The sequence below is a fragment of the Tursiops truncatus genome, chromosome 1, assembly GCF_011762595.2.
Source record: "Tursiops truncatus isolate mTurTru1 chromosome 1, mTurTru1.mat.Y, whole genome shotgun sequence".
In the NCBI taxonomy this organism is placed as follows: Eukaryota; Metazoa; Chordata; class Mammalia; order Artiodactyla; family Delphinidae; genus Tursiops; species Tursiops truncatus.
The window spans coordinates 67,590,075-67,617,708 of record NC_047034.1 but is presented as its reverse complement, the minus strand read 5'-3'; the positions used below and the strand labels follow the sequence as shown (position 1 = coordinate 67,617,708).

Here is a 27,634-nt window from a genome sequence, read left to right as displayed (position 1 = left end):
GGGTCAGAGACTAACTGCGCACAGAAGATATGCGAAGAGTCGGAACTAGGGCTGATCCGGAGAGCCTCCCAATCCTCAGAAAGAGCTGGTGTCGTCACGTGACAGAAGCCCCGCCCCTCCCCTCGCCCAGAGGTGGTGGGGCCGTCGGCGTCACTTCCGTCCAGGCCGGAACCCAAGATGGCTGCGTTCTGTTTGAGGTGACTTTAGTGTGGGGTGGGAGTCGGTGCCGGCGGCTCTCGGGAGAGCTGCACTGGCCCCTCACGTCTTGCTAACAGCTGTTTACCCCGTGCCTCGGCAGGGAAAGGACCTGTGGGTGGAGGCCACGCGCTTTGGAAACCTAGAGACCCTTCCCCTCCCCTAGCGTCTCCTGTGCACCATGTAGGGCTTCGGGGGTCCCTGGCCGATTATCTTTTCCTTACTCCTTGCGGATGGGTCGCGGGGCTCTCGCCGCTTCTGTTTTCCCACTTTTTTTTTTTTTGCGGTACGCGGGCCTCTCACTGCTGTGGCCTCTCCCGTTGCGGAGCGCAGGCTCAGCGGCCATGGCTCACGGGCCCAGCCGCTCCGCGGCATGTGGGATCTTCCCGGACCGGGGCACAAACCTGTGTCCCCTGCATCGGCAGGTGGACTCTCAACCACTGCGCCACCAGGGAAGCCCAGCTTTCCCACTTTTAAAATAGTTTTTCCCCACTTCTAAAATAGTTCTTCCCCAGATTGCTCTTGTGGCTGCAGCGAGAGCCGAGCTCCAAGAAAATAAGTAGGTCTAACTTCTCTTATTTAGGGCTTGGGCCTCGAGGAGAAGGATCTTGGTGTACTTTACCTTTGCGTTTTACTCCTGCAAACACCAGCTGCTGGCAATGAGTGGGCACTGTCCCAGTTCCTAACAGGCCCCTCGTAGAGAGTGCAGGAGGCCTAGACCCCTATCGGGGTGACGATTAGCAATAGCGCCCATAGTGGTTGCTCTGCTGCCTCAGAGCAGCCAGGAACTTCAGTTTGTTTATTTTTTTACTTGGTGGGTGAGGGGAATAGATGCCCCAGTTTTTCTCTGTAGTGTCAACTCCTTGTCCTGAGAAATACCCTAGACCGTCTTCCATTATGAACTGTCCATTGTCGACAAGGCCTCGTTCTCTGCTCAGAGCCTTTCTAGCCATAGCGATTTTTGACGCTGTTGGTACAAATCCCAGCATAGTTTCGTGCCAGCACTATTTTTGGAAACTATTTGTTATGGAAAGTTAGTTTTAATGCAGTTGAGATTTAATTCCTGATTTCCCCAAATGTCTTCTCATTTCTCTTTCCACTTCAATCACCCAGTGTAAAAATAGACGGACTTTATTTAGTTTTTCTCTGTGACAGAATGATTCCTCTTGGAGCTGAGATCAGGAATGGTTTATCTTAATCCTTCGTTTTTCTCCCTGACTCTTATTTACAATTGTGTCTTTTTTTCTAAAGCGTGTCAGGGCTAGTCTTGCCAGATTGCCTTCTTTATTACAAGTAGTTTGACCATAATTGAATGCTTTTGAATTCTTTGATATATCATATTTTAGAAGATGTCACAGGCTTTTTGGTGGAATTAACGTTTAGCTTGTAATGATCATATTGGGTCTAAACAGTTCATTTTAGGAGTTTCATGATTAGTGCTTAGAAACCAAGGATCACTGTACACATTGAGTATGTCCAGTCTGTATCATTTTGAGCTGTGTAGGACTGTCATCACTAGGATTCATTAGTGGTAGTACAAAACTCTTATGGAAAGGGCACCTTAAATTCTAGGAGCTAGTTTCTAGTTCTAGTAGTGTCACTAATTCCATTTATTTGGGACAAGTCAAGGTCATTGATTGCATGATTGTGGTTTCTTCACTTGTGAATGAAAATAGTGATAACTTGAACTCACTTAAGAGAAATATTGGCTAAACATTTTTAATGCTTGGTTAACTAAAAATTATTAGTTATCACAGTATTGTATGTCATGGCTTTTGAATAGTGCTCTATATTTTGTAGACTCCCTAAAGTTCTTGGGCTAGCTAGGGAGGAATAACCAGCTAAGTAGCACAGACTCCACTGGCAGTCAGTCAGGGAATGACTTGCCAAAGCCAAGACTGAGATAGAGAACTAAGCTAAGAACAGCTAGGCTTCTATCTAGTAATGTTCATGCAGTTTAAGCACAAAGCCACCAAGTCATTAACCCTCCGAATGTTGCTCATCATATTAAATGCTACATGTGAAGCACCTCCTAAAACAAGGTTTAATTTATTTAAAGTCTAAATTCTTAAGACTGCCTTTTAAAATAAGCATACTAATTCACAAATCATTTTTTTGAGCCTCTTCTGTCATATTGTTATAGGTGCTATAGATGCAAAGTATTCCAGTTCTATTCTTGAGGAGCTCAAAATTTAGCAAAGGAGATAAATGGATTAATTAATAAGCAACAGAATGTTGATTTAGAGATATGAACAAGTGATGTGGGAGCATGACAGGTGCAGCAGGTAGGGCTAAAGGAGTGGTGAAGTTGCCATTTGGGAGTTGTTGGATCTTGAAGGATGAGTTTATCAGGCTGCTAGGGAGGTCCACTCAGAGAATAGCCTGAGCAAAGGCATGTGGTCAGAAGAAACTATGCTCTGTCTGGGGGTAATGTAACATTCAGTGTGGTAGAAGTATAGAGGGCTGAAGGGAGCTTGTGGGAGAATAGCTCTGGAGAATTGGGTCAGGTCATGTTGAGAAGGGCCTTGTTTGACTGCAGTGTGAACCTTATAAGTAGTGGGGAACTGTTGAAGACTTGCAGGCAGATGATTGATGAAGTCAGCTTTATTTTTCAGTAATTTAACGCTGCTAATATTGAATGATAGGGAAGAGATTGGTGCTAGGAGATCAATTCAGGAGCTCGTGTTACAGTCCTAGTGAGAAATGAAGAGAATACAGACTAAAACAATGGACTGAAGTTTTCTAGATAGTATTGGTAAGATTGGGTGATGCCTTGCATATATATGGGGGGATGTAAGAGAAAAGAAATCAAGAATGACTTAACATTGTATCTTTGGAGTTAGTTGGGTGCTCATACAATTAATCAGAAATGCTATATATAAATGATTGCTCTTCATTGTGTCCTTCAAGGTTATGTAAATACTTTAATGTTCCTGTTACCTCAGACATTTATGAAACTAAATTTTGACATGCCATCAGATCAAGTTTAGAGGGCATACAAGAGAAATTCATTATATTATAGTCACATCTTGTTTTGGACCAAAAGTGGATCTTATTCAATTTGATCACATAGACTTGGCTTTGAATAACTTTTGTTTTTTTCCAAAAGTCAAATCCATTTTCAGCAGATGAATATTTTTACACTGCAGAGTTTTAAAAAGAATGTGATATGAATTCTAAAGACCTTTGGGAGACCAGTGAAATATTACTAAATTACATGTATGGGGTATATTGCAGTTTAGAGAGTGCTTTCCTATACATTTTCTCTTGCAGTCCTCCCAACAACCAATAATGTAGGTATTATCAATCCTATTTTATAAATGAAAAAGCTGAAGCTCAGTGACTCACTAAGTTACACAACTTATGCAGATCTAGACCTCCAGTCTGGCTGTTTTACTTTGTCCAGTGTTCTTGTTACATTACTGTTGTTGCCTCAGTACAGAGAAGAGTTTCAAAAACAATTTAAGCCATGATTACATTTTGGGGGAGACATGTATAATGCATTTAGAAAGGGACAGGCCCTAACTAGAAATCAGTTCTGGCTTGTTAATTAAAAATAAAATAAAGTACTGTTACTTTCTAGCTATAACATATAACATATAACTCTTCCTGGGTGGAAAAAGAAATCTTTTCAGGGTTCCTGGTTTCACATGAAAGGCAAGGATAGATTAGATATCTACTCTTGTCATATTTCAAATAAGGTTATGCAGTTGTGCAACTAGTTTCTGTTAGGGCCTTGTGGAAAGTTTACATTGGTATTTGTCTGGGAGACAATAGCACTAGACAGAGAGTGCTGTAGATTCCAACCCACATCTGCAAACTCTTGCTGGGTAGCTGAGTGACTGGACGTAGCCTGGTGTGAGGAATGCATGCCCTGCAACTTCAGAGTCACAATTGATTTAAAGAGATTTGTTCCCACTTCTTTCTTTCTGGGAGCCTTGGGTACACAATGTCTGTATTCATCTCTTGCCTCCAAAGCTGGAAAGAGGGAAGAGCTGAAGGAAGTGTTGGTTGGATTATTTTTCCTTCAAATAGTGGGCCCTTCTAGTGTTCTAGTGTAGAGTGTAAGGTTCTTGAAATATTTATGCATCTAATATCAATGGTATGAGGGACATCATGAGCTTTTTTAGAAGATCATTGGATCTTAATGTGATCTTGTATCCCCACAGTGTCTTGCACATAGTGTATATACAATAAACTTTTGTAGAATCTCAATATATTTGGTCCCAGAGCTTCACTCTGATAACTTTCTCAAATACCTTTGGAAAGATTCGATATAACATGAGTTAAAGGGGTGTAGTGATCATGTGTTTTTCATAATACCATGTAAATGCTGGATCAGTTAAATTCTCTTTAGATAGAATGCCTGGGTACATTTTAGTCTCAGACTTGAAAAGCAGTTCCGGTATTGATATATACGTTTCAAAAATAGCAACTTTTTAGTAGAAAACTTGTGTTACCTACTTCAAGTACCTTTTCATGTGGGTAGTAAAGAAATCTACATTCTCATATTTTTTGCACTATTATATGACAGCCTTTTTCACTTAAAGTTCATCCAGGTTGTCTGGAACTTGTTGGTAGTTCCTAGAATGACAGCTTAATACTGAGGACCCTGCCTCCTCAAACCCCTTGTTCTTTAAACCTTTTAAATTCATCCATTTGCATCAGGTGTCTGCTTTGGCTAAGTTGTATAGTACTCGGTGTTGCCACTGGCTTATTCTGTACCCACCCCCCTTTTAAAATTTTATTTTATTTTATTTTTTATTTTATTTTTGGCCATGCCTCATGGCATGCAGGATCTTAGTTCCCTGACCAGGGATTGAACGCTTGCCCCCTGCAGTGCAAGTGAGGAGTGCTAACCACTGGACCGCCAAGGAAGTCCCCCTCTCTTTTCGTTAAACCCCTGTCTTTTAAACATCACCTCCTTTAAGATCTAGCTTGAAAAAATTTGCTTTCTGTATTTCTTTGTTGAACATTACCAGCTCTGGTTATTCTTTTACCTTGTATTATTTGTGTTCAGCTAAAACCTTATTTTGCATTTGTGAGTAATATTTGTGATTATTCTCAAGATATTTAAAGTTGCAGCTTTCCAACTAGAAAATATCTCAAAGATCCTGATACTGTCATTGTTTTTATCTTATTCCTAATTTTCCCCTCCACCCAGAGTCTAATACAGTACAAAAATAGAGAAGTTGATATACTGAAGTACATCTCTAAATGTGTATTGACTGTTGGTTCTCTTATCTTTCAGACGTGCTGGCCATCACTGCCTCCGTGCCCACCTTAGTCCTCTGCTCTGTATCAGAAAGTAAGTTTCCAAATATGGAGATTATTATTATTTAACCTTTTTTTCATCAGGGAAAAGCAGTAGGTTGACTGATATTTTGGGGATATGTACGAAAGCAGGTAATTGTAGATGGTTGGCTGAAAATTTAGTGATTGTGGTCCTTATTTTTCTCAGCTGGTAGTAGAAGAAGGAAGAATAAGAATATATCTTTGTTTTTTTTCTCAATTTTCCTCACTTTAAGCTTTTCTGCTATATATAACTTTATTGATTTGCATTTTGGGCAGCTCCCAGGCCTTAGTCTTTATCTCTCTTTCTTTCTGCTATATTCATTTCTAGTCTACTGACTTCAACAATTGTCTCTTTGTGGTTCTTTTTTTTTTTAACGTTTAATTTTAGAAATATTTTGTACTTCCAGGGAGTTCCCTAGTGGTCCAATGGTTAGGATTCAGTGCTTTCACTGCCGCGGCCCGGGCTCAATCCCTGGTCGGGGAACTGAGGTCCCGCAAGCTGTGTGGTACTGCCGGGGAAAAAAAAAAAGAGAGATAGTAGAAATATTTTGATAATTTGTACTTTCAGAAAAGTTGGAAGAATAGTACAAGGAGGTTCTGTATACCTTTCACCTACATTCATCAGTTGTTAACATTTTGCTGTGTTTACCTATCACTCTATATATTTTAGGTTGTGCTATATGAAATTGCCATTTTTGTGGGTCAAAACTGGCCTAGTATTGACAATTTAGTGTGATTCAGCACAATTTAATTATTGTGATTATTTTCTCTGAATTCTTTGAGATTAAGTTGCAGACATCATGACCTTTTACTTCTAAAAACTTCTCCTAAGGGAATTCCCTGGCGATCCAGTGGTTGGGACTCCGAGCTTCTACTGCAGGGGCTACCAGTTCTATTCCTGGTTAGGGAACTAAGATCCTACATGCCGTGTGATGTGGCCAAAAAAAACCACAACTTCTTCTAAGAACAAGAGCATTATGTTATAAAGCACAGTAAAATTATACAAATGCAATTATCAAATTTGGCAAATTTAACATTGATGTAATCTTATCTGATATACAGTTGTTTTTCAGATTTTCCATTTGTCCCAAATAATGTACTTTATAGAAATACAGTCCACCTGTCCCCCATCCAGGATCTAATTAGGCTCACATATTATATTTAGTTGTCATATTTCTGTAGTATCCTTTAACCTGGAACTATTTCTTAGCCTTCCTGTGTCTTTTATGACATTGACATTTTTGAAGAATACAGGTCAGTTATTTTGTAGAGTGTCTCTTAAGTTAGGTTTGTCTGATTGTTTTCTAATGACTAGATTCAGGTTATCCATTTTTGGCAAGTGTAATACATAAATGATGTTGTATCCTCAGTACATCACATCAGGGGCATGTGATGTCATTTGTCCCATTAGTGATTTTAACTTTGATCACTTGAATACAGAAATGTCTGCTAAGTTTTTTCCCAGTATGGAGTTACTGTTTTTAACTTCTGCAATTAATAAGTAATCTATGGGGAAATATTTTCTTGAGGGGGATAGATCATGTTTAATATAGGCACCTAGAAAGTTAAATTGTTGAACACAGCTGTTTAACAATTGGCTTCAGGGACTTCCCTGGCGGTCCAGTGGTTAAGACTCTGCACTTCCACTGCAGGGGGCACAGGTTTGATCCTGATGGGGGAACTAAGATCCCATATGCCCCACAGTGCGGCCAAAAAAAAAAAAAAAGTAAAAAGAAAAGAAAAAGAATAAAACAGTTGGCTTCAGCCTAGCCCAGTGACAAGGAAAACCAAGAAGCTATTCAGAGGTACTGAGCTGAATCCAGTTCTTGATTTTTGAGAACCTAAAAAGGATTCTTGAAGAGCCAGATGAGAGCAGGTGGTAATATATGAGATATCACTCATGGCCTGGGAAAAGGGTAATCCATTTATGTAAATGGTTTTGAAATATTATATTTGCCCTGCCGCCCAACAAGAAAGAAGTTTAGCCTCCGTTACTGGACCTGTGTGTTGGGGGATTGGAAAGAAGAGTTATCCTCTGATATGACCTCATTGGGTGATTGAGGTTATTAATAAATGAGTCAACCTTGGCAGAAAGATAAGGTGAGTGGACAAACATGTTTTCCTAATACATAGGTTTATCTAGCCCAGCTTACCTTTTTATATGTTAACTTTTTGTTATGTGAAAATTTAAACCAAGTTTACTTTTAATCATTTTAAAACCTTTTGGTTTTATTTTAGTGCTGTTCCTTTGGGAACCACAGCCAAAGAAGAGATGGAGAGGTTCTGGAATAAGAACACTGGTTCAAACCGTCCTTTGTCTCCCCATGTCACTATCTACAGGTAAGGGCTCTGGAACCAGGGAATTTAGTAGTAGTGGATAAAAGTTCTGGAGGTTGGCCCATAGCCTCCCTGATTATTTCCCTTAGGCCTTTTTTATAACAAGATGACTAAATTCTCTCTTCTGGCCTTAGAAGGGTAATCTAGCCTGCAAAACTACTATTTGGAAAATTCTGGTAAGTCAAAATGTAATTCCTATTAATTAAAAAAATTTATTTTGAAACAATTTCAAATTTCCATAAATGTTGCAGAAGTAGTGCACTGTGTTCCTCTATACCTTTTGCAGATTCCCAGTGTGTTATAACATGTCTGAATGATTTAAGAACAAGTGCAGTGATGATGATACCCCATTATTCCTGTATTAGTTTTCTATTGCTGCTGTCACAAGTTAACTACAAACTTGGTAGCTTAAAACAGCACATTTATTATCTTACAGTCCTGTAGGTCAAACTCTGGCTCATGTCTTACAGGGCTAAAATTAAGGTGTTAGCAGGGCTGCATTCGTTTCTGGAGACTCTAGGGGAGAATCTGTTTCCTTGCCTTTTCCAGCTTCTGAAGGCTGTTCCGAATTCTTTGGTTCGTGGTCTTCCTCCATCTTCAAAACCAGCAATGGTGGGTCAAGTTCTCCCATCCTGTCACTTTGAACCTGCTTCATTGTCACATTTCTCCTCTAACTGCCTCCTTCTGCCAGACCCTTCCACTTTTAAGGACTTTAAAAGGATTATATTGGGCCCATCCAGCTAATCCAAGATAGTCTCCTTATCTTAAAGTGAGCTTATAGCAACCTTAACTTCACATGCAACCTTAATTCCCCTTCGCCATTTAAGGTAAATACTCACAGGTTTCAGGGATTAGAATGTGGACATCTTTCTGCCTACCACAATCGCTTAATACTTGAGTGTATATTTCCTAAATTCAAGGAAACTCTCCATACTACAACCATCACAGTCAAAATTAACATTGATCCAGTGTTACCAACTAATCCTCAGATCCCATTCAGATTTTGCCAGTTGTCCCAGTAATGTCCTTTATAGGTCCAAGAGCCAACTCAGGATCATGTATTACATTTAGTTGTCTCTTTAATCTCCTTCAGTATGGAACAGTTTTTTAGGCTTTCTGTATCTTTTATGATCTTGACATTTTTAGGATGTTTCCCAGTTTGGGGTATATCTGATGTTTTCTTGTGTTTATGTGGTTTTGGCAGGAATACCTCTGAAGTGATGCCATGTTCTTCTTAGTGCATCCTATCAGAGAGTGACACAGGATGATGATTTATCCCATTGGTGGTGATGTAACTTTTTTTTTAAAGATTTATTTATTATTTATTTATTTAATTTATTTATCTTTGGCTGCATCGGGTTTTAGTTGCAGCATGTGGGATCTTCGTTGTGGTGCACGGGCTGCTCTCTAGTTGTGGCGTGCGAGTTTTCTCTTCTCTAGTTGTGGCGCACAGACTCCAGGGTGCATGGGCTCTGCAGTTGTGATGCATGGCTTCCAAAGCACATGGGCTCTTTAGTTTGTGGCACACAGGCTCTAGTTGAGGCACTCGAGCTCAGTAGTTGTGGTGTGGGGGCTTAGTCGCCCCACAGCATGTGGGATCTTAGTTCTCTGACCAGGGATCGAACCCACGTCCCCTGCATTGTAAGGTGGATTCTTTACCACTTGACCACCAGGGAAGTCCCTGGTTGGTGATGTAACTTTTTATCACTGGTTAAGGTGTGTCTGCTAGGTTTCTCCACTGTAAAGTTAATGAAAAATGATGTTGTATTTATTAATTCTTATTTTGTGGGGAGGTACTGGAGAGTATAATATTCTACTTCTCATCAGAAGTTTATCCATTAGCATCTTTCGATGGTAGTTGCCTGAATCAGTTATTACTGTGATGGTTGGCAAATTGTGATTTTTCTAATTCCATCATACCTTGTTTATTACTATAAGGTAAAGCTTGCTTTCTCTCTCTCTCTCTCTCTCTCTCTCTCCCTTTCTCTCTCTTTCTTTCTTTCTCCAGTATTTCTAACAGGAAAAACTCTTCTCCTCTACTCTTACGACACCAACTAAAGGAAAGACACTAATGTTTCCTCTCTACTCTCGATACTTCTGATACCAAATGTGTACGGGTTTTCCCACATCAACCAATTTTTCAACTCTCCAGCACCAACTGGGTGTCCAACAATTCAGTTATGACACTTACTACTTGGAGTTAGCACAGACCCCCCCAGGTTAGGCGCTCAGTCCCACAAGACTGCCTGCCACTTTGGATGCCAATCGCAAGTCCCAGGTTGTCACCTGTACTTCTGACTAATCAACTATAAATCAAGAGTTTTCATAACACCCTCTGTGGATTCAATAATTTGTTAGAATGGCTCAAAGAACTCAGAAACATTTTCTTAAATTTACTAGCTTATTATAAAGGATATTACAAATGATACAGATGGATAGCCAGGTGCCCTTTTAGTTAGTTCTATGTCTGGAAGGATCCTGAGCACAGGAGCTTCTGTCCCCATGGAGTTGGTGGTGCACTCCCTTCCCGTCATGGATGTATTTACCAGCCTGAAAACTTCCCAAACCCTGTACTTTGGGGATTTTTATGGAGGCTTCAACACGTAGGCATGATCAATTATTAACTTAATCTCTAGCCCTTCCCTTCCCGGAAGGAGGTGGGAGTGGGGCTGAAAGTTCCAAGCTTCTGGTCATGGTTTGGTCTTTCTGGGGACCAACCCCCATCCAGAGTCACCTCATTAGAACAAAGATCGCTCTTACCACCCAGGAAATTCCAAGGGATTTAGGAACTGTGTGTCAGGAACCAGAGTCAAAGACCAAATAAAAAGATACTCCTAGCACCCGTATCACTCAGGAGATTAATAAGGGTTTTAGGAGCACTGTGTCAGAAACTAGGAACAGATATTTTTATATATATATATATATATATATATATATATATATATATATATTTATGTATATATGGGCTTCCCTGGTGGTGCCTGCCAATGCAGGGGATACAGGTTCGAGCCCTGGTCCGGCAAGATCCCACGTGCCGCGGAGCAACTAAGCCCATTAACCACGACTACTGAGCCTGCGCTCTAGAGCCCATGAGCCACAGCTACTGAAGCCCACGCTCCTAGAGCCCGTGCTCCGCAACAAGAGAAGCCACCACAATGAGAAGCCCGCGCACCACAATGAAGAGTAGCCCCCACTTGCCGCAACTGGAGAAAGCCTGTGAGCAGCACCGAGGACCCAACAAAACCAAAAATTAATTAATTAATTTAAAAAATATGTATATATATTTTTTTTTCCTATTATTGCACAATTCCTATTTTGCCCAAAGAGTTACACTGTTACTCTGATTTATTTTGTTGTTCAGATTGTCCCAGCCTTAGCTAGTGGGAGTTCTTTCAAGATGGCTCCTGTGAAATCAAGATCTGGGTGCTAGATGTGCTCACTGCTACCAGGATATCATTGCTTCTAGGCTGTTTCAGTAGATAGATCTATGAGACATATGTATGAATACACACATGTACATGTGTATATGTGAGTATATACATATGCATACGTACATCTATTTCTGTTAATTTGTTGTCTTCAGAAGTAGCATTGATGGTGGTTATGCTGGTGTCTTCCCCAAAAACCCCTATAGATCTGCTCCTTTCTAGCTAACTCAGCAAATCATCTTGAGCTGAGCTACCGTCTTTACTTGGGTTCCTGCCAGGGAGGCTGATCATATTTTAACCACCTCCACAAATACCACAACCCTTCAGATTTTTTCCAAGCCAGATTCCAGAAATAATTCTGATTGAACAGTAGAAATTGGACATTCTACTAAAACAGAAGATTAATAAGTGATCTCAATCCTTGCTACTTTATGGTAAAACTTATTTTTAAGAGCTGAAGGATGTGGGGGAGGATTATAATGATGAAGAACTTCTCAAATTATTTTGAGTCTATATTTAAAGCCCTGGCCTTTTTTCACAGCTCATATAACAAACAGTAATAAGCTGATGAGATGAGACTTAAACTACCTTGTTTGCTCTTTGGTTATGAAACTCTAGACAGGAAACATAGAGCTGTTTCCAAGGTGAAATGTCTGGGAAAGATTTCTGAGATACCTGGAATCATATATTTTCTGTTGCTAACTTTCATAGATTTTTGGAGGTAGCACGGAAGTATATGGTTAAGTTAGCCCTTTCTGAAATACTCTTTTTTAAAAATTTTTTAAAAAATAAATTATTTATTATCTATTTTTGGCTGCGTTGGGGCTTCGTTGCTGCACACAGGCTTTCTCTAGTTGTGGTGAGCAGGGGCTACTCTTCATTGTGGAGCACGGGCTCTAGGCATGCGGGCTTCAGTAGTTGTGGCTCATGGGCTCTAAAGCGCAGGCTCAGTAGTTGTGGCGCACGGGCTTAGTTGCGCTGCGGCATGTGGGATCTTCCGGGACCAGGGCTCGAACCCATGTCCCCTGCATTGGCAGGCGGATTCTTAACCACTGTGCCACCAGGGAAGTCCCTGAAGTACTCTTTATCTCTTAATAAATTAAGTCAGTTTATCAAAGCAAAAGTGTATATAGGGATTACATTATTGGGAAAACAAGTCATTCTAAAGGACGTTAGAAAATAGTTTAAAAACTTAGAGTTAGAAACGTTCTTAAATTTTAATTTATTCTTCAACCTCATTGGTTTTAAGACTGCTACTTGGGGCTTTGGATATTCCATTAAGCTTCTGCGGATAGTCGTGTGGGGCTGGCCAACATGCAGATTGCACTGTAGGCCCTTAGTCCTGGATAACCAAAGCAACGTGACTTTAAGGATTTTGCATTTGAAGAAAGAGTGCTGCTCAAAAAAATAATAATAATAAAAAAATAAAAATAAAAATGTTTAAAAGCCACTGTTGTACCTAATGAGTGAATTTCCTCTGCAGTATTTTCATAAATGGATGTCTACCTATGCTTGCACACCTCCAGAGAAAAGGAACTATCACCCTTTTCCAATTTGGGAATTTCTCTTATTATCAGAAAGACCCTCATTTTATTGAACTTACTACAACTTATATCTTCTGTACAGTGGTTCTAGTTCTACCTTGAACCATATAAAATAGATCTAAGTCCATTTTTTTTTTTGACAGGCTTTATTGACGTTGAGTATCTTTTTAATGTGTTTATTGGCCATTTGTATATCTTCTTTGGAGAAATGTATATTCAAGTCCTATGCTCTTTTTTTTTTTTTTTTTTTTTCGGTACGCAGGCCTCTCACTGCTGTGGCCTCTCCCGTTGCAGAGCACAGGCTCCAGACGCGCAGGCTCAGTGGCCATGGCTCACGGGCCCAGGCGCTCCGCAGCATGTGGGATCTTCCCGGACCGGGGCACGAACCCGTGTCCCCTGCATCGGCAGGCGGACTCTCAAGCACTGCGCCACCAGGGAAGCCCTTAATTCCTTTTTAAAGCTGAATAATATCCCATTTTACATATGTACCACATTTTGCTTATCCATTAATTCGTCCATGGATTTTTGTGTTGTTTCTATCTTTTGGCTCTTGTGAATAATGCTGCTATGAACGTGGGTGTACGAATATCTCTTTGAATCTCTGATTTCAATTCTTTTGGGTATATCCTCGAAGTGGAATTGCCAGGTCATATGGTAATTCTATATTTAATTTTTTTAATATAAATTTATTTTATTTCTTTATTTTTGGCTGTGTTGGGTCGTCTTTGCTGTGCGCGGGCTTTCTCTAGTTGAGGCGAGCGGGGGCTACTCTTCGTTGCGGTGCATAGCTTCTCATTGTGGTGGCTTCTCTTGTTGCAGAGCATGGGCTCTAGGTGCATGGGCTCAGTAGTTGTGGCTTGTGGGCTCTAGAGCACAGGCTCAGTAGATGTGGCGCGTGGGCTTAGTTGCTCCGCAGCACGTGGGATCTTCCCAGACCAGGGCTCAAACCTGTGTCGCCTGCGTTGGCAGGCAGATTCTTAACCACTGCACCACCAGGGAAGTCCCTATATTTAATTTTTTGAGGAAGCAACGTACTGTTTTCCACAAGGGCTGCACTGTTTACATTTCCACCAGCAGTGCACAAGGGTTCCAGTTTCTCCACATCCTTGCCAACATTTGTGATTTGCTGTTTTTGTTGTTGTTGTTTTAATAGCCATCCTAATGGATGTGAAGAGGTATTTCATTACGGTTTTGATTTGCATTTCTCTAATGATTAGTGATGCTGAGCATCTTTTCATATACTTACTGGCCATTTATATATCTTCTTTGCTTTTTACTTTTTTGGTGGTATTGTTTGCAGCGTGATGTTAGGTCACTTGCTGAAAATCATATATCTTATGTCTCAGCTTTTCCTTGATTAACATTCTACTAACAGTCAAAAAGAAAAAAATTCAACACACTTTAAATCAGTAGATATTTGTTAATTGCTCACAGTGTGCTTGGTACTTTTTTAGGAGTTGGAAATACAAAGATGAATAACATATAATCTGTGTTCAAAAGGATCTCAGTATTTCCTGAAAAAAAATTTTCCAAAGGGAAATCATACTGGCTCCTAGTGATCATCTTTTCTGTAAGTGAATTTAAACAATCTTGATTTTCTGTGCTTGACTCTTATCTAATGTTTGAAAGGAAATAGTGGGGATGATCTGTCTCTGCTCCATGATATCTGAGGCCTCAACTAGAGAACACAAGGCTGGAACTGAAATAATTTGAAGATCCGTTTACTCACATGTTTTGGGTTGATTCTGGCTCTTAGAGGGGACTTCGTTTTTCTCTCTGCATGGGTCTTGTTACATGATCTCTCTGCTGAGGCTATTTTGGGCTTCCGTATTGCATAAGAGAGGGATGGACGAAGGGATGGAGGGATAGAAGGAGGGCAAGTGATTTGGAACTCGTGCAGTGTCAGTTCTGCTGCATTCTATATCTTGAGGCAGTCAGTCATGAAGTCCTGCCCAGAGTCAAGGCGCTAAATATAAATAGTGCCTGATAAGGAGTGACAAGATTCTGGAAGATCATGTGAGACTGGAAATAATATCATGGTTGTTTGGAAAATAAAATCTCCCTTACCTACTCAGTACTAGGCTAACCAGGCTATGGTTTTAACCATTTTTTTTAATTAAAAAAATTTTTTTAAATTAATTAATTTATTTTTGGCTGCATTGGATCTTCATTGTTGCGTGCTGGCTTTCTCTAGTTGCAGCGAGTGGGGGCTACTCTTCTTTGTGGTGCGCAGCCTGCTCATTGTGGTGGCTTCTCTTGTTGCGGAGCACGGGCTCTAGGCGCACGGGCTTCAGTAGTTGTGGCACACGGGCTTAGTTGCTCCACGGCATGTGGGATCTTCCCGGACCAGGGCTCGAACCTGTGTCCCCTGCACTGGCAGGCGGATTCCTAACCACTGCGCCACCAGGGAAGCCTAACCATTTTTTTTTAATTAGGGTAACATTTGACTTTATCACTCCCATTTTCCATTTCAATATGTCTAAAAGATTACTAGAACAGTGCATATATTCCATGTGTTAGCTCTTGGGATTTAATTGATCTTGCCAGGAGCCCTAAGTGCACTTGGAATGCTAAGCAATGTCTTATAATTTCCCGACTTTTTTTTTTTTTCTTTCAAATCAATATTTGTTCTGTCTTTTTGAGTCTGATAATCATTCTCTTTGACAAATAAAATAGTTGAGCAATCTGCTTTGCACTCTGTCATCCATTAACATAAAATTGTCAACCCCAGTTAGGAGGCTGTCTTTCCCTGAATACAATTTTAAAAGCCCCTTGTTGTCCTTGACATTTTTGCAAGCCTCAGCTCATTCTGGGTTTTAGTCTCCTGATTCTTCTAATCAAATTATGCCATTGTTCTCCGCTTGTCCTTTGTTATGAGGCTCTTCTTCTGCCTTTTATATTTATCTTGTTAGTCTGAGTTAATGAGAGTGGTGTCTAGCCAGTTTTTTTGGTTTCTTTAGACATTACTCCTTTCTTACTGTGACCATTTTTAATACATAGAATTTCCTTTTGCGGTCCTTTCAACCTACTTGAGTTGCTTCCCTTAGAGTATGGAGTACGTGGTCTGATTATGCTCAGCATTCTCTATCTAAGCTGACTTTCCAGGATGAATGTTAACTTTATCCAAAGATGCCTGTTCTTTCCATTTCACTAACCAGTTCCCTCTTGAGCATGAGCACTAGGTCCAGAATGTAGCAGTGTTGGTTGTCCTTCAATGGAAATGCTTTGGCAGACAGACAAATCAGAACATGATTTATTTATTTATATCAATTAATTAATTAATTTATTTTTGACTGTGTTGGGTCCTCTTTGCTGCACGCGGGCTTTCTGTAGCTGCGGCGAGTGGGGACTACTCTTCGTTGTGGTGCGCGGGCTTCTCATTGTGGTGGCTTCTCTTGTTGTGGAGCACGGGCTTTGGGTGCACAGGTTCAGTAGCTGTGGCTCGCAGGCTCTAGAGCGCAGGCTCAGTAGCTGTGGCCCATGGGCTTAGTTGCTCCGCGGTATGTGGGAATCTTCCTGGACCAGGGATTGAACCCGTGTCCCCTGCATTGCAGGAGGATTCTTAACCACTGCGCCACCAGGGAAGTCCCAGAACATGCTTTAAAAAGTGGTTTGATGACAAAGTATTTTAAAACTACTGTGGATTAAGAACATATACTAAATCCAGCAAAATGGGATTTTAAATTTGGGATAGGTAATTTATTAGGGAATGACTGATATGCTCAATTTGGATATTTTGGGGTATATAATAAGAAAGATCACGGATGACTGTGTTATATGAAACAGCGGATAAATAAAACTCAGGTTTTCTTCTACTTCTGTCTTATGACTGGAGAAATGGAAGGACGCAGGTGGTTGTAATCTAGTGTTTATTTTCTAACTGTATGCAACTTTTATTGATGTTTTTGACCCATGTTCCTTCTTCTTATGAAAGGAGGAGTTTGAGTTTTAATTGATTCCTCCTCTCAGCTCTGTTAGTGATGCAGTCTGGAAAAGGGAGTAATGCATCTCTTTAAATAAATCATTGTTCTTATTTTCAAATTAGAGAGTGGAAACACAGGAATGTGAAAGCTGTTTGTTTTTATTTTGTGATAAATGGTTGCCTATTTCCGAAGTGGTTTATATTCTCTTTGCCAAGACGGACTCTCTACTATGGTGTCATCTATTCCTCTTTTTTTTTTTTGCGGAATGCGGGCCTCTCACTGTTGTGGCCTCTCCTGTTGTGGAGCACAGGCTCTGGACGCGCAGGCTCAGCGGCCATGGCTCACGGGCGCAGCCGCTCCGCGGCATGTGGGATCTTCCCGGACCGGGGCACAAACCCGTGTCCCCTGCATCGGCAGGCGGACTCTCAACCACTGCGCCATCAGGGAAGTCCTATTCCTTCTTTTAAATTGCTTTTGTGTGTTTCTTTTCAGATGGTCTCTTCCCATGGTGATGTCCATTTGCCACCGTGGCACTGGTATTGCCTTGAGTGCAGGTATGTATGTATGTTTTTATGTGCACGTGAACACACAGACACACACACATACTGCTTTGAAAAACTTTGCTGTTTCTTTGGCTCTTGGCAATGCCTCCTCAGAAACTTGATTTAGAGAAAATGATAAGTCATTTAAGCTTATTGTTTGTTCATTTCTTTAACAATTAATTATGAGTTCACACAATGCTTAGGTTCTTTTCTTAGCCAATTTTTTTCTTTTTTTAATTCTTTTTCTTATCTTTTCTTAGCCAATTTTTAAATCATCCCTAGCATGTCCTGATAGTATGTTTATTGTCATTACGGAGAACAGATATAGAAATATAATGGAGATAGATTGGCTGACTGACCAAACACAGTCCAAGATTAACCATCAACCTTATTCTTTCAGAAACTCAGTTTTAGCACCCAGTTTTCATCACCTAGAATTGATCAGGTGCAAAAACATTAACTCATTCTCCAATCTCAAAAATTCTTGGTTACAAATCAGAATGTCTGTTTATTTATTTATGTGATATGAAATACAGCTGCAGAGTGAGTCATATGCTGGTCTTAGTGCATCCTTTTCAGGTAGTAAGGTTTATTACAGGTAGGATGTACAGATTATAGTCAGGTTTCTGGAGTCTGATGGATCTTTCCACAGTAGGGAGGTACTTTATAAGAGGATCAGCTGTATTTTAAAAGTTTTCTCTGGCTAGCGCTGGAGACGTGGACATATTTTCGTTTTTCATAATATCCTTTGGGGGCCCCTCCTAGGCTTCTGTAGAGTGTGTTTTCACTGAAGTGGTCATCAGCACAACTAGTGGCTCAAATATAGGGATCCTGTATTTAGGGAGCAGCTGCTGAGACATTGGAGAAATTATCCAAAACTAAGTCTCTGCTATTCACAATTAGATTAGTTTTGTTGGTAAGCAAGTAAAGATAGGAATTCCTATTTAAGATACGATGTTATCATTCCTATGTTACCATTCCTTAGGTTATTATATAACTTGTAATTATTTGCTTAGTTTTTATAAATCTGTCTCTTTTATTAGGCTGTAAACTCTTCATAGAGTAGGAACTGCATCTATCTTATTTACCTTTCATATCCTCTAGCACTCAGTAGGTGCTTAGTTAATCTTTATTTACTAAATGAGTACAACCATGTAAATCACTTTGCTCATAGTGGTCATTTCAGATATGTTCGTTCCTTCTAACTTCTAATTAATCTCCTGTTATGCATTAGAAATTGGTTAGTGATAATAATAGCCTCTACCCTCAAGGGTGAAAGAGTCTAAGGAGTAAGACAAATAAATATTTATAATGCACTGTGATAACTTTTTAATAGAGATATGAGATCCCAGAGGAGAGGACAACTCTTCCGGAATTGGAGAACTTGAAAGAAGGATGAGTAGGAGAACTCATGAAAAGGAGGTAGAGGAGGACTTTCCAATGGACAGACTACCTTATACAAAGGCACAGGGTTTGGAAAGCATCCAGAGCCCTGGATAATGATAACTAGATCTGCTTGTTTAAGAGTTGTGTTATGGGAGAAGCAGCAAAAGATAAGGCTGGAAAGTACGCCAGACTGTAAAGGACTTTGACTGCTGTGCTGAGAAGTTGGAACTTGATCCCATTGACCATGGGAAGTCATAAAGGTTCATGTTCTCATTTGTTTGGCCTAGACAAATCCATGATTAGGTATTTATTCAGACTGTAGAGATTTTGTGGCCACTATATAAATTCTGAAAAGCATGTTGAACTAGAAAAGCATGATGACACTAGTTTGACTTTATATAGAATTTATTGAGGAAGACCTTTTCAAGCAGTCCTTTAAAAGATGGAGAGAGAAGGCTAGTAACACTCTTTCATTGCTTAGATTCTGTAGGGATTAAAATACTCGTGATTTTTCATAGTGACAGACAGTATAAAAATCTAGGTGAAATTAGGTAAATTGCTTGAGAATGACAGGTACCTGAAGCTGCAATGTGAATGAGCCTGGGAAAGGGTAATCAAGATGCAACATACAACAATAAAAAGAATGAGATTCAAAAAAGAAAATATGAGTGCCAAACAACAGATATTTTAGAGGAATACAACTATAAATAAATTGTACAATTAACTTGAATGGGTAGAAGAATGGTCCTGAGTGTTTTGGATAGTCTTTAAAAACAGGTTAGATTGGAGAATCAGAACTTCAGTGAAAGGTCACTTGACTGTACAGGCAAACCTATTGCTCAGGCAGTCGTTTCTTTTCTAGAGAAGCCAAAGGACTTATAGATATATAAAGTAACTAATGGAACTCTGAAATGACTTTTTTTCATCTGGACTTTTCATGAGATGGGACTGGCGTTATTGATTCTCCAATGTGATGTGTTATACCCTCGTCATTCCTGACTGAGGCAGTTTAGAGAAAGAGAAAAGAGCATAAACTTTGGAGTTAGATCTGAGTTCAATTCCAGCTCTGTCACTAACTAGCTACTGTATCATCACTTCCTTTTCTGGTTATAATAATACCTAGTTAGGACTGTGAGAATTAAGTATATAAAATTCGAGCTGTAAATCAGGGTTCCCATGACCCCTTCCTCAGTTTGATAATTTGCTAGAAGAGCTCACCATAACTCAGGAAGACACTTTATTTAGACATACTGTTTTGTTTCTTTTTTTTTTTTTTTTTTTTTTTGCCATGTGGCTTGTGGGACCTTAGTTCCGTGACCAGGGATTGAATCTGTGCCCGCTGCATTGGAAGTGTGGAGTCCTAACCACTGGACCGCCAGTGAAGTCCCAAGACATACTGGTTTTTAAAATAAAGCATCAACTTCTTTATTTTATTATTTTTTTTAAACTTGCTTCAGAACTTTTTTTTTTGGCTGCATTGGGTCTTCGTTGCTGCACTCAGGCTTTCTCTAGTTGTGGCGAGCGGGGGCTGATCTTCGTTGCAGTGCACGTGCTTCTCATCGCAGTGGCTTTTCTTGTTGCGGAGCTCGGGCTCTAGGAGCGCAGGCTCAGTAGTTGTGGTGCACGGGCTTAGTTGCTCCATGGCATGTGGGATCTTCCTGGACCAGGGCTTGAACCCGTGTCCCCTGCATTGGCAGGGGGATTCTTAACCACTGCGCCACCAGGGAAGTCCTCAACTCCTTTATTTAAAAAACTAAACGGGGCTTCCCTGGTGGCGCAGTGGTTGAGAGTCCGCCTGCCGATGCAGGGGACACGGGTTCGGGCCCCAGTCTGGGAAGATCCCACATGCTGCGGAGCGGCTAGGCCTGTGAGCCATGGCCGCTGAGCCTGCGCGTCTGGAGCCTGTGCTCCGCAACGGGAGAGGCCACAACAGTGAGAGGCCCGCGTGCCGCAAAAAAAAACCAAACGGAGGAGTTACACAGGGCAAGGTATGGGGGAGTAGAGAGGGGAGTATGTATGGAGCTTCCATGCCCTCTCTGGGCACACCACTCTCCCAGTACATCTTTGTGTTCAGTGACCTGGAAGCTGTCCAAGTCCTGTAGTTTAGTGGGTTTTATGGTGGCTTCATTACCTAGGCAAGGTTGATTAAATCATTGGCCATTGGTGATTAGCTCAATCACCAGCCACTCCCAGGTGTGGTGGGGTTGGGGGAGGGAGGTATGGGACTAAAAGTCCCAATCCTCAAATCATGCCTTGGTCTTTCTGGCATCTTAGACCCCATCTTGAAGCTGTCTAGCCTCCTGCCCCCCCTCCCCCCCAGCTACTAATTATCTCATTAGCATACAAAAAACCTTTCCTTTCACTCCAGGGATTACAAGGGTTTTAGGAGCTGTGTGCCAGGAATTGGGGGAAAAAGACCAAATACATATTTCTTATTGTATCACATCTTCAAACAAGAAATATCAGTATCAGTAAGTTAATCAGAAGCGATTTTGGCCAAAGCTTTCCTCTTTACAAATGAAAAGTATATGAGAAGAAATTAAATATGAAATTTCCTAAATCCTCCTCTGATGTCTAGTGTACTGGAAGGCAGGAAATAGCCTCTCCTCCTAGAACCTGAGTGCCTGAGGAGGGACTCCTCTAACAGCCAAACAATTTAAATTACGAAAACAAAGCCACTGAAGCTGTCCCATCTAATCACTAAGAAAAATTAAATGGTGCTTCCACTTGGCTGCCAAGACAACTTCAGCCTGCTCCTCTGCAGTTAAGTGCTACATACAGAGCTGTGCGGATCGTCAGTAAGTCCTGTTGCCACTTCCAGAAGCCATCATAAGTTCTTTCAGACACTTCTTCCCAGCAAGCCTCTGCAGATGTCACTGCCAAAGAAAATGAAAACATCTAAAAGGGACTTGGTGGACCTGTCCAAATGATGATTAAAACTCAGGTTGGCAGTACCTGATTGCTGTCCTAACTAAAGTGTTGTCAAACTAATCTCATCATATATTCTGCCTGTCTGCTTCCCTGCAGCCTTGTGTGTGGGGGGGCACGAGGCGGGCAGGAGTATTCATGCATTGAGGGAAAACAAAGCATTTTTGAGAAGCATTTTCTCTTCTGGTGACAATCAGTTTTTCCAGGTCATCCCCTCTTGACAATTCAGGGACTAAGACATGGAGTAGGAAGGGCTGAGAATGAGATTTTTAGCTACAAATGATCAGACATTTTCTGAGAGGTAAAAGATTAAATATTCCAACTATTAATGTAAATAATAATCACTACCAGGCCTGTATTAGGAACTTTATATATATGTATTTAATTTAATTCTCACAGTCCTAACTAGGCATTATTATAAGCAGAGAAGGAAGTGATGATATAGTAGCTAGTTGGTGACAGAACTGAACTCAGATCTGTCTTAACCAAAGTTTGTGCACTTTTCACTCTCTCTACACTGCCTCTGTCTGGAATGACTGGGATTCCTAACATATGACATATCACATTTGAGAATCAATAATTCATGTCCCATCTCACAGAAAGCCCAAGAGAATAAAACAGTAATTTCAGAGTTCCGTTAATTACTTTATAAATCTGTAAGTCCTTTGGCTTTTCTAGAAACGAAGCTGACTGCCTGAGCACTAGGTTTGCCTGGTCTCTCACTGAAGGTCTGATTCTCTAATCCGACTTGTGTGAATGTCAGTGTGGAACAGGAAATGAGCATGGTAATGTCCAATTTAATTTCTGAGGTTTGAGATGTACAATATCCAACAACATATTAGCAAGTAACTCTGGTTATTTAAGAATAAAAGTTTTTTCTTTCCATTTACAAGGATAATTTTTTTCACATAGCTACTAAATTGTTAGGACATAAATATTTGAGTTGTTTGAATCTAACTACTTAATAAACAGAACTGTTAGGTTTTTCTTTTGGCTTGGGGGCATCATGAAAAAAATTCCTGAAAACACTGAGGTACCATGGAACTGAGATAGTTTGAGAAGGTTTGGGAGGAAGATATGACCCAAGAGCGTTCAAGGATCTTTGACAGCCTGGGTAGATAGGAAGCTAGACGATCACAGGAGCTCCCCACTATCCTCTGAATTTCAGTGCAAACCTGAAGTTCCGAAACCTCGACAGCCACACATATGCCTCAGATACCAGGCTCAGCTTTGATCTGTGCACCAAGTGTGACAGCAGTCTACTAACTGAGTCCTAGGAATAGCCACTCAGCAACACTAACCTCTAGGAGACCAGACTCTGACGTGGCTGCCTCATCCTAGGGTGTGAACAGCATGTCTTCCTTCAGCCTTTGCTTCTCCTATGAATGCTATAAAATTCTGACGCATCTGAGGTTTCGTCAAAGAGCTGCAAGCCATGGTAGTTATTCTCAGCACCAGCATTCTTCCAGACTGATGGAGAAATGGACGGCACCCAAAAGTTTTTAATTTTGATGAAGTCCAATTTATTATTTTGTTGCTTCTGGTTTGCTGTCATATCTAAGAAACCACTGCTAATCCAAGGTCATAAAGATTTACTCCTGTGTTTTCTTGGTTTTATGGTTTTAGTTCTTACATTTAGGTCTCTGATCCATATTGAGTTAAATTTTTGTATGGTAGAGATGTAAATTTTTTTCTCATTCTTTTCCTTGGATTGAATGTACTGTTCTTATTTTTTCTTACTGAGATGATGATATAGATGTAGCCAGAGGTGCCTTCTAAAATGATGGGTGAAGTTTTTATAGAGAGATGTTGAAAGAAGTAGCAATATGGCAAATTTAAGAGATTAGGGTCAGATTCCAAGTAACGTATCTTCCACTGAGAATGTGAACATTAGTTTAAATCTTCCCCATTTTAAAATGGTTTAGAATTGTGTGAAGTCCTAGGGGCTGTCATAGAACCCAGTTTTATGTGTTACATTGGTTGTAGCTGGTGTGTAGCTGTGACGGGCTTACTTTGTTTCTCCGCAGGGGTCTCTCTTTTTGGCTTGTCAGCCCTCTTGGTCCCTGGGAGCTTTGAGTCTCATTTGGAACTTGTAAAGTCCCTGTATTTGGGGCCAGCGCTGATCCACACAGCCAAATTTGCACTCGTCTTCCCTCTCACGTATCACACCTGGAATGGGATACGACACTTGGTAAGTTAATTGTAGACTTGTACGTTTTCTGGGTGAAAGGAATGGAGAGCCTGGAAGGATTTTCTCTTTCCTGGTCTGGGTTTAGTGCTGTTCTTAAAGTTAGTTGTGCTGGACCTTTGTTCAGGGGCCTCTTGGGGAAAGCTAAACTAGATGCCCTGTGCGTTGCCAGGTAGCCCAGCTGGTGATGTAGCTGAGACTGGATGTAGGCCTGGCAGATACTTGCAGGGTCTCAGTGAACTCTTTTAGTTTCAAGAGGGATGTTACCAAAAGAGACCCATGAAGCCAGGCCATACATCTGGCATAGAAGGCATATTTATCAGACAAATACTAGTTACTGCTTTCAGTCTAAACTTCCTGTCAACACAGAGTGACAAATTTGGCTGGAGTCAAATATTCTGACGTTTATTATCTTGATGTTGGATTGTGTTAACTGCTTTTGTTTTTTGTTTGTTTTGAACTATTAGAGAGAATGGGGCCAACTTTAACAAGCAACTGGGTGCTAGGATCCCAATATTGAGTTTAGGAATCTTTTGAGAGCCTGAAATCTGACCATGTTGCCTCCTACATGACCTTGGGGTCAGTTCAAACTGGTGTCTCCTTCTCTTTATTAAGGAATTAAAGCTTAATCAAACCTGCCCCAGGTCAGAGATGAATCTCTCCTACAGCATCTTAAGATTTATATTTTGTGGTCTCCCTACCCCTAATCTTGCTTCCTTTCCCAGGAAGATAATTACAGCTTTATTCTTTCCGGTTTTCCATAATTTCTCAACCTAAGCCTCTGTCAGTTGGATGCTCTTGCCTTAATTTGACCTTTCATAACTTCCACATCAGAGCCTAGAGATAAGCACTTTCTGAATTGTATTCTGGTCCAATAGACAGTTTAATGGAATCAGAAGAGTGAGAGACTAAATGATCTATTAAATTAAGTGTATCTATCAACTGGTCCCTGGGGCAGTGTTCAGTTTGATTCAAAATGACTTCACTTCCCTCAGGAGGAGGGGATGGAGAGGGACGGCATTTCCATTAATGACTTCTTATTCCACAGAACAAAGCTTTCCAATGGAATCAGCTGATCAGCTTCCTTTGTTGGCATCCTGGCTCAGGCAGGGACTTGCCATATATTTGCTTTTGTCTCAGTATGGGGGGAGGGAAGGGGAAGAGATTTTATAAAATGTCAGAACTAAGTCAAGGCTTTTCTTAATCCCTTAAATCTGCTTTTGTTTGTTCTTTTAGCAAGTCCTGGCTCTGAGTGTGGGACAGGATTTTTATCTGTTCTCTGTGACAGTCCATAGTTCTTGCACTCTCAGCTTGATAATTGCCTTGCCAGAAGATCTAGTGGGGGAGTGGAGGGTGGAATTGATATTAAGAGAGTAGGAAGTGACAAGGTCTCTGGTATGCTAGAGAATATTCCCCCATCACCACCACCCAGTAGGACTCGATTTTTTGGTAAAACACTGTGCCTTTATAAGCAAAACAGCTTTTTGTGGAATCTGTTTGACTCCTAATCTTATCTAGGTAGAAGCTCTTTGGCAGCTGAGGTGGAGCATCTTCTTATCTTGATTATTTTGGGGGCTCTCTAATTTTTCTCTGAAGCAATCCTAATTTATTCAGTTTTACATTCAGGGTATAGGTATATGTGTGTGTTGAGACAGTCATATGTGGAAAGTGTGAAACCTGAAGACTCTACTTTTGCCCTAGGGGATCTTTTAGAGTACAATATGTTAATGTCCCTAGGGCACAAGAGAGTCTAGATCAGTATTTTTTAAATTGTGTTTTTTTGACTCAATGGGTAGAAAATCAATACAGTGGGTTGCTACCAACAAAAAAAAGAAATTTAAATAGAATACAACATATAGAATATAACACACATGGTAATGATAAATATTGCTTATTGTTTCATGAACTTTTATATATTATATATTTTATACACACACACGCACACATACACTGGATACTAATTAAAAGGTATTTCTTAGTTGGGGGTGTGGGTCACAGTCAAAACAAAATTGAGAAATGGTGTTGTAGACCCCAAAGAGTATTTTTAAAAATTATTAGTCCTGGACTTCCCTGGTGGCACAGTGGTTAAGAATCCGCCTGCCAATGCAGGAGACACAGGTTCGAACCCTGGTCTGGGAAGATCCCACGTGCCGCAGAGCACCTAAGCCCAAGCGCCACAACTACTGAGCCTGCACTCTAGAGCCCATGAGCTACAACTACTGAGCCCTTGTGCCGCAGCTACTGAAGCCTGCGTGCCTAGAGCCCATGCTCCACAACAAGAGAAACCCCCACTTGCTGCAACTAGAGAAAAGCCTGTGCGCAGCAATGAAGACCCAATGCAGCCAAAAATAAATAAATAAATTTATTTAAAAAAAAAAAACTAGTCCTCTGATGGACAAATGTTCCTTCTCAAAGGGGATTCTGTGGTTGGCTATACCTAGGAAATCATGTATATTATATCCCCATTTTGGAGATTAACAGTGTGTATTAATAAATTGTTTGAGAAGTCTTGTAGTTAAACTTTTACCAAATTAATTTGACTACAGAACTTTTTTCCCCCATGTAATGCCTTTTAACATCCTGAGGAACTAGATTTTGGAGAAACACACTTTGGGAAACACTGATCAGTTTTTTTGTCACGAGAGAAAGTTTTTATTCATTCTGGAAGATCTTATGGGCTGAGGATGGATCCCTTTACTGTCATTGGGATAAGTAGGTGGTCGTTACTGTATTGTGAGTTTTGAGGAAAGTGAAGGTCAGGAATAAGGGGAGAAGAGCTTTTCTCTAGAATCATGCTGAGAGAAATTGCCTGTTCCTAGGTGGAGTTCCTTTCTGAGAAAGGAGCTGTGAGAGTGACCAGGACCCTGATTGCTGAAAAAAAATTTTTTTTTCTTATTTCCACAGATGTGGGACCTAGGAAAAGGCCTGACGATTTCCCAGCTATACCAGTCTGGAGTGATTGTCTTGGTTCTTACCGTGTTGTCCTCTGTAGGGCTGGCAGCCATGTGAAGAGCCGACGTTCCCAGCATCATCTTCCTACCCGTTATTGCATTGACCCATCTTCCTGTTTGTTACTCTTATCTTAAGCCAGGGCAAAGTTATCTTGATTTGTTCAGACCCTTTTGTGCTTGCAGATACCCTTGGAGCTCAGCAGTAAGAGTACCTTATAGAACTAGAGTAGTGGAAAAGGATCCAGTTTTCCCCTTATTTCTAAAGATGGAATGACTATAAAAACTCCCTTTTCCTGCCCCCAGCTTGCAGCCTACTCTGGGCCTGGGAGCCCTCATTCTCTCTCCATATTAGGCCTTGATTTGTGCTGAGGGTCAGCTTTTGGCTTCTTCCTAAGACAGTGGAAACAATGCCACTCTGTGGCCTCTGCCATGGGGACTGGGAGTGGGGCTTGGGTTGCCACTGCCTGTGGGTTGCTGGCTTAAAGGACAATTCTGTTAATTGGTCAGAGCCCAGGGTCTTTAACACCCACACAGTGTGACTGAAAGAAGAGGGGTGGGGGGGGGAGGGGAATTAGCCTGTCCTGGCTAGAGGGAGATGAAGAGAGTAAGTTGGCTCTTGGAGCACATGCTTTGGGGAGAAGAAGATATATAGCTTTTGATGCAAGAGGAAGATCCAGAAAACTATCACTGAACCTATTAAGGATTATTTCTCTTCCTTGCATTTCCAGAAAAACCAAACCTCTTATTGTCATGTTTTCTAATCCAAATTCATGTGACAGCTTTTTCTGAAACAGAATTAAAATTATTATTTTGTCTTTGACTCTCCTTGATATCTTGAGAAACCAAGACAGTGGTGGTTGGGGAGGAGCCAATTTCCTCCCCCTCCCTCTGGTCTCAGGCGATTACATCCCCCAATC

General features: G+C 40.8%; 1 protein-coding gene across 1 annotated transcript; it reads left to right on the top strand.

The window, feature by feature from the left end:
* The first annotated feature begins 118 nt into the window (after positions 1–118).
* On the top strand, positions 119–27,537 carry SDHC (succinate dehydrogenase complex subunit C). Its single transcript, XM_004314123.4, has 6 exons — positions 119–197; positions 5,447–5,503; positions 7,729–7,830; positions 17,215–17,276; positions 23,606–23,769; positions 26,671–27,537. The coding sequence occupies exons 1-6, from the start codon at positions 178–180 to the stop codon at positions 26,773–26,775; spliced, it is 510 nt and encodes a 169-aa protein (XP_004314171.3). The 5' UTR covers positions 119–177; the 3' UTR covers positions 26,776–27,537.
* Positions 27,538–27,634: the final 97 nt, after the last annotated feature.

Bases quoted from the DNA above. Each gene is read 5' to 3' on its own strand.
- SDHC (XM_004314123.4), top strand. From the start codon at position 178: ATGGCTGCGTTCTGTTTGAG. The intron at 5,504-7,728 runs GTAAGTTTCCAA...GTTTTATTTTAG, and splicing joins CCTCTGCTCTGTATCAGAAA to TGCTGTTCCTTTGGGAACCA. The intron at 7,831-17,214 runs GTAAGGGCTCTG...GTTTCTTTTCAG, and splicing joins CCCCATGTCACTATCTACAG to ATGGTCTCTTCCCATGGTGA.